This window comes from Nannobrachium achirus (genome assembly GCF_963921795.1).
Source record: "Nannobrachium achirus genome assembly, chromosome: 12".
NCBI classification, from domain to species: domain Eukaryota; kingdom Metazoa; phylum Chordata; class Actinopteri; order Myctophiformes; family Myctophidae; genus Nannobrachium; species Nannobrachium achirus.
The window spans coordinates 51,684,734-51,692,747 of record NC_137832.1 but is presented as its reverse complement, the minus strand read 5'-3'; the positions used below and the strand labels follow the sequence as shown (position 1 = coordinate 51,692,747).

Sequence of the window (8,014 nt, the reverse complement as noted above, 5' to 3'; positions counted from 1 at the left end):
CAAAATAGGATTGTTGCCAGATTTTGCGAGAGGAATAAGCAACCAGGTCTATGAAAACAGTGAATATAGGCCATATGAACACTTTAAACCTATATGCGTTGGCTATTTGAAAATAGCTGATCCGATCTACAAGCTCACAACCACAACCACCATTTTTTATAAGCACCTTTACATAAAAACAAGCCCAACATCAATGTGGCTTATAATAATCAGATGTGGCAACAACTATACATAAAAACAAGCCCAACATCAATGTGGCTTATAATAATCAGATGTGGCAACAACTATACATAAAAACAAGCCCAACATCAATGTGGCTTATAATAATCAGATGTGGCAACAACCATACATAAAAACAAGCCCAACATCAATGTGGCTTATAATAATCAGATGTGGCAACAACCAGATTTTTGTGCCGTGTCTCATCAGACTTCTCTACAGTACGCTGGCTCAGTGAGAGGGGGGCTACTAGTACTGTTGGACTAGAGTTGCTGCTTGCTTCTTGAGCCTCGCATATTCGTCAGAGTCAGACAACATCACACTGTGGACATGGCTGGGGATCTGCCTGTATCCCTCCCGAGGCTACACTGTGACTGCCCTTGGCTTTTGTGTTGGCACTTAGATAGTCTAGCTGCCGGCTAGGATAGCTTGCTAACGCTAGGCTAAGTAGCCAGTTTAGCTACAGACAACGGTGCTGCGTACTGTGTGTAGGGACAGACAGACAGACAGAGAGAGAGAGAGAGTGAGTAGAGATATCCTCTCAGTGCGCACCGAGAGGATATCTCTACACACTCTCTCTCTCTGTCTGTCTGTCTGTCTGTCTGTCTGTCTGTCTGTCTGTCTGTCTGTCTGTCTGTCTCACTGTCTGTCTGTCTGTCCCTGCACACAGTAGAGTGCTAATATGTTTCTCCATAGCCAAGAAAGAGAGCTCAATACATCTTCTCCATCCAAGTGTAACAGAGTTATGATTCACGTCACTCGTGAAAATAAATCCCCCCCCAAACAGCGTCTCTCTCTGTCTCTCATCTGGTCAGTGCAGCTGAGTGCATGCATGTCTTTCTCTCTCTGTGTGTGTGAGGAGGAGGGGAGGAGCAGCGGAGCACGAGCTCCGGGCTGCTGATAAAATATATATAATTAATTATCGTTTTGACGTTCGGTACGTAGCGCGTACCGAACCGAGACCCCCGTATCGAACGGTTCGATATCGGTTCATTTATCGTTGCAGGATTAATATATATGTGTGTGGCGGAGAGAGTCGCAGCCACAGCCTGAAGCCTCAAAAGTCTAGTATCTGCTCTCGTTCCATAGGGATATACCTTTGGAGTAATGGTTAAGATATTGGACTTTCACGCGGGAGACCCGGGTTCGAAGCCGGGTGGGGAGGTTCGGATCACCTCTGTTATATATATATATATATATATATATATAATTGTGCTCAAGTCTCCATGGCATGAGTAAAATAAGTCATATTGGGGGGAACTATTCCTTTAAGTGTGTGTTATTTCATGTGCTGCAAACATAACACAACTGTAAATTATAATTGAACTGAACGTTTACAATGTATACATTCTCTTCTCATAGCAGATGTCAGTCCACAGGAGGATTTAATGGATTATAAGATCAGTTTGAACAGTCTTGATCATGTGACATACGTCACGGAAGTGCCCTCGCTTAGCAGCATCTACACAGAGCTCTACATCACAGTTGGAGAGAGTGAAGGGATTAATAGCCAACATGAGGTCTGGCAGCTAGAAACAGCTTCCAAGATGAAGACCCTCCATGACAAACGAATCAACTGCTGTGACATCTTTAAGCCCCTCCTTCTTGGCAGAGAGACACCCAACAGAAGAATTCTGACCAAGGGCATTGCTGGCATTGGAAAAACATTCTCTGTGAATAAGTTCACTCTGGACTGGGCAAAGGGTTTGAAAAATCAAGATGTCATTCTCCTGGTTCCCTTTTCATTCCGGGAGTTGAACTTGGTCAGAGATGAGCAGCACAGTCTTCTCACACTAATCCATGTTTTCCACCCAACATTAAAGAAGCTCACAGCAGAGCAGCTTGCTGTCTGGAAAGTTGGCTTAATCTTTGATGGTCTGGATGAAAGCAGGTTTCGATTACACTTCGACAACAATGACATTGTTTCTAATGTCACAGTGACATCAACAGTGGGCTTGCTGTTGACAAACCTCATCAAGGGAAATCTGCTCCCCTCAGCTCTCCTCTGGATAACTACCAGACCTGCAGCAGCCAATCAGATCCCTCCTACATGTGTTGACATGACAACAGAAGTGCAAGGGTTCACAGACCCACAGAAGGTGGAGTTCTTCAGAAAGAGATTCAGTGATGAGAAGCTGGCCAACAAAATCATCTCACACATGAAGACATCAAAGAGCCTCCACATCATGTGTCATATCCCAGTCTTCTGTTGTATCACTGCTACCGTTCTGGAGGACATGTTGAAGACAGACGAGACAGGACAGCTGCCCAAGAACCTGACTGGGATGTACGGCTACTTCATGTTTGTCCAGACAAAGAGGAAGAAGCAGAAGTATGATGATGATGATGAGACTCATGAGCTGAATCAACAGCAGCTTATGGAGGCTGACAGGGAGGTTCTTCTGAAGCTGGGCAGGCTGGCGTTTGAACATCTGGAGAAAGGTAGCGTCTTGTTCTACCGAGAAGACTTGGAAGAGTGTGGTCTTGATGTGAAAGACGCCTCTCTGTACTCAGGAGTGTGCACAGAGATCTTCAAACAAGAGAGTGTGAGATTCCAGAGAACAGTCTACAGCTTTGTTCATCTGAGTATACAGGAGTTTCTGGCTGCAGTCTACCTGTTCCACTGTTTCACAAAGAAGAACATGACTGTACTGAAGACATTCATGGAGAATGTTGAAGACGATGATGAAGATGGTGACCTTGGCAGTGACATGACTTTGAAAACATTTCTGGAAGAGTTTAATGAAGATGATGATGAAGATGATGATGATGATGATGATGATGATCATGATGATGATGATGATGATGATGATGATGATGATGATGATGAATATGGTGACATTGGCGATGACATGTTGCTGGATGAATTCCTGAACAGAACCATGAAAAAATCCCAGAAGAGTAAAAATGGCCACCTGGACCTCTTTGTCCGCTTTCTTCATGGCCTCTCACGGAAGTCCAACCAGAGTATGTTAGGAGGCCTGCTGGGTCAGACAGAGACCAGTCCAGAGATCATCCAGAGAGTCATCAACAACCTGAAGAAGATGACCACTAAAAATTACTCTCCTGAGAGAATCATTAATATCTTCCACTGTTTGATGGAGATGAACGACCACTCAGTATATCAGGAGATCCAACAGTACCTGGAGTCAGGGGACAGATCAAAGAAAGAACTGTCTCCATCCCAGTGTTCAGCTCTGGCCTTCATGCTGCAGATGTCAGAGGAGGTTCTGGATGAGTTGGATTTGGACACATACAACACGACAGAGGAGGGGCGACAGAGACTGGTCCCAGCTGTGAGGAACTGCAGAAAGGCTCGGTTAGTAGTCATATAGAAAACTTACTAGAACAGAGTCAATCTTTCGTCACTATAACAACTACTAGAAAGAGGCATTTGGAAATTACAAGTTTGGTTGCCGTTGACTCTAATGGGGAGCCAATCAGATAAGGGTGACATCACAATATAAAGGTATTGTGATGTCTGACTGGCTGAAGGGTTACATCAGATGATGAGAAAACTAGACAAGAACTATATAGTCTGGTTGCCCTGCGGGGAAACTAAACTAATACATTATGGTTAACTTAAAAGCTCAAATAATCAGTAGGTCTCAAAAACGGTCCAGGTCTCAAATTGCGTATTGTGTTTAGCTACGGTATGAACAAATAGAGGCCAGTCCCTACAGTGAAGGAGGTTAAAAACAAGACTAACAGTATGTCTGTTACTTCACTCATGAGAAAGGGTCAGGTTACTCAATACACCATGCAGGTTACACCCTGTAGTTTACAGAGACAACATTCTATCTGTCTTTCACTTCTCTGTTCTCTGGTTGTCTGTTCTTACATCCTGTTAATGTCTGGATAACTACTACATAGGACGCAAGTAGTATTAGTGCTGCTAGTATGAACATTATTCCTAACCTTAACCTCAGTAAGATTATGCCTAAAGCTAACCTTCTTCCCAAACTTAACCTCAGTAAAAGAGTCACAAATAGACCCCTTTCTGGGCCCGCCCCTTTCCCCCCTCCCCCTGAGCGGCAGCCATGATGGAGTTACTGCTGCAGCAGTGTGTGTCTATGTCTATGTCTATGGAGATGGGACTTTTAATGAAATTAGTCATTACCAGTCCCATCTCCATGATATTTAGATCTAATTCCTTCGCCAGTTCCATCCGCATGATTTGTAGATCTAATTCTATGAGTCCCATCCACATGATTTGTAGGTCTAATACCATCGCCAGTCCCATCCTTATGATTCGTAGATCTAATTCTATCTGTTCCATCTCAATTATGTTTAGGTGTAATTCCATCGCCAGTTCCATCCAAATGATTTTTAAATCTAATTCTATGAGTCCCATCTCCATGATTTGTAGGTCTAATTCCATCGCCAGTCCCATCCTTATGATTTGTAGATCTAATTCTGTCTGTTCCATCTCAATTATGTTTAGGTCTAATTCCATCGCCAGTTCTATCTGCATGATTTGTTGATCTAATTTTATCAGATCCATCCCAATGACTTTTAGATCTAATTTCACCACCAGTTCTATCCTTATGATTTGTAGATCTAATTCCATCAGTCCCATCTCAATTATGTGTAGGTCTAATTCCATCGCCAGTTCCATCCACATGATTTGTTGATCTAATTCTATATAGTTCCATCCTCATGATTTGTAGATCTAATTCCATCGCCAGTCCCATCCTTATGATTTGTAGATCTAATTCTATCAGTCCCATCTCAATTATGTGAAGGTCAAATTCTATAGCTAATTCGATACAGTCCCATCTCCATATTCTTTAGATCTAATTCCCATGATTTGTAGATCTAATTCCATCACCAGTTCCATCCCCATAATGTGTAGGTACAATTCCATCACCAGTTTCGCCAGTTTCATCCGCATGATTTGTAGATCTAATTCTATGAGTCCCATCCACATGATTTGTAGGTCTAATACCATCACCAGTCCCATCCTTATGATTTGTAGATCTAATTCTATTAGTCCCATCTCAATTATGTGTAGGTCTAACTCCATAGCAAGTTCCATCCGCATGATTTGTTGATCTAATTCCATAGGGTCACATCCCCATGATTTGTAGATCTAATTCCATCACCAGTTCCATCCCCATAAAGTGTAGGTCTAATTCCATCACCAGTTCCATCTGCATGATTTGTAGATCTAATTCTATCTGTCCCATCCCCATCATGTGTAGGTCTAATTCCATCACCAGTTCCATCTGCATGATTTGTAGATCTAATTCTATGAATCCCATCCCCATGATTTGTTGGTCTAATTCCATCGCCAGTCCCATCCTTATGATTTGTAGATCTAATTCCATCACCAGTCCCATCCCTATCATTTGTATGTCTAATTCTATTGCTAGTTCCATCCACATGATTTGTAGATCTAATTCATGTGCCGAATCTGAAGCCGGTGGGACGAACGTTTCTCGAGATAAGTGGATTACATACATACATACATACATACATACTCACAGAGATTTGTCACATTTATTGTAAGCAGATGAATTATGTGGATGGGACTGTATCGAATTAGACCTACAAATCATGGGGATGGAACTGGCGATGGAATTAGATCTAAACATAATTGAGATGTGACTGATAGAATTAGATCTACAAATCATGCGGATGAAACTGGCGATATAATTGGACCTACACATCATGGGGATGGGACTGGTGATGGAATTAGATCTACAAATCATGACGATGGAACTATATAGAATTAGATCTACAAATCATGCGGATAGAACTGGCGATGGAATTAGACCTAAACATAATTGAGATGGAACAGATAGAATTAGATCTACAAATCATAAGGATGGGACTGGCGATGGAATTAGACCTACAAATCATGGAGATGGGACTCATAGAATTAGATTTACAAATCATTTGGATGGAACTGGCGATGGAATTACACCTAAACATAATTGAGATGGAACAGATAGAATTAGATCTACGAATCATAAGGATGGGACTGGCGATGGTATTAGACCTACAAATCATGTGGGTGGGACTCATAGAATTAGATCTACAAATCATGCGGATGAAACTGACGAAACTGGCGATGGAATTGTACCTACACATTATGGGGATGGAACTGGTGATGGAATTAGATCTACAAATCATGGGAATTAATATGGAGATGGGACTGTATCGAATTAGACTTACAAATCATGGGGATGGAACTGGCTATAGAATTTGACCATCACATAATTGAGATGGGACTGATAGAATTAGATCTACAAATCATAAGGATGGGACTGGCGATGGAATTAGATCTACAAATCATGAGGATGGAACTATATAGAATTAGATCAACCAATCATGTGGATGGAACTGGCGATGGAATTAGACCTACACATAATTGAGATGGGACTGATGGAATTAGATCTACAAATCATAAGGATAGAACTGGTGGTGAAATTAGATCTAAAAATCATTGGGATGGATCTGATAAAATTAGATCAACAAATCATGCGGATAGAACTGGCGATGGAATTAGACCTAAACATAATTGAGATGGAACAGACAGAATTAGATCTACAAATCATAAGGATGGGACTGGCGATGGAATTAGACCTACAAATCATGGAGATGGGACTCATATAATTAGATTTACAAATCATTTGGATGGAACTGGCGATGGAATTACACCTAAACATAATTGAGATGGAACAGATAGAATTAGATCTACGAATCATAAGGATGGGACTGGCGATGGTATTAGACCTACAAATCATGTGGATGGGACTCATAGAATTAGATCTACAAATCATGCGGATGGAACTGGCGAAGGAATTAGATCTAAATATCATGGAGATGGGACTGGTAATGACTAATTTCATTAAAAGTCCCATCTCCATAGACATAGACATAGACACACACTGCTGCAGCAGTAACTCCATCATGGCTGCCGCTCAGGGGGAGGGGGGAAAGGGGCGGGCCCAGAAAGGGGTCTATTGCTCAAACCTGCTGTACTAACGATGCTCACAGATTCACCGATTATATTCACAGAGTCTTAGTTGACTTCCTTGACATTGAATTGGGTTTAAGATATTTTGATTTAATCTGTATTTACAGACTTGTTGACTGTGACCTCAGAGAGACACACCTTGAAGTTGTGGCTGCAGCTCTCAGCTCCAATCCTTCACATTTAAAACAACTGTACCTGAGTTACAACAACCTGGGGCTGGAAGATTCACTTGAGCTGCTGTGTGCTGGACTGAAAAGTCCATATTGTTGTCTCGAGATTCTCGGGTAAGAATTAACAGAATGTAAATAAGGAGTACCGTCGAGTCTGAAGTCTGGAGGTTGATTATTATTATCCTAGTCAGTGTGGGTTACACACGGATAATGATAAAGTACATGTGTGTGTGTGTGTGTGTGTGTGTGTGTGTGTGTGTGTGTGTGTGTGTGTGTGTGTGTGTGTGTCTCCATTCCGACATTGACTTCTTATTGTCGGAGTGGCAACACTTCCATAGATGTTATACGTTTAGAGTTAGGGTTAGGGATAGGGTTAGTGTCGGAAAGGAGACATGTCGGAATGGAGACATGTAACCGTTTGTTAATTGCGACCGTCAGGTCGCAGTTTAGTGACGGTCGCAGTTTAGTATCAAAACCTCCACCGGCCGTCCGTCCGTCGGTCGGTCACACGTCACACGTCACACCTTTGCCCTGCTCATATCGCCGCATCAGTATGACATCACACTGCTGACATCAGTATGACATCACACCGTACACAAATGACCCTTATATAAGACCGGCATTATCTACCGACAGATTA

The 8,014-nt window shown here is 42.2% G+C and overlaps 1 protein-coding gene across 1 annotated transcript; it reads left to right on the top strand.

Annotated features, from left to right (window-relative positions):
• Window positions 1–1,607: 1,607 nt before the first annotated feature.
• On the top strand, window positions 1,608–7,492 carry LOC308295686 (protein NLRC3-like; the record flags this gene model as incomplete). Its single annotated transcript, XM_080738736.1, has 3 exons — window positions 1,608–2,913; window positions 3,049–3,538; window positions 7,312–7,492. 3 exons carry the CDS (start codon window positions 1,608–1,610, stop codon window positions 7,490–7,492), a joined length of 1,977 nt encoding a protein of 658 aa, XP_080594862.1.
• Window positions 7,493–8,014: the final 522 nt, after the last annotated feature.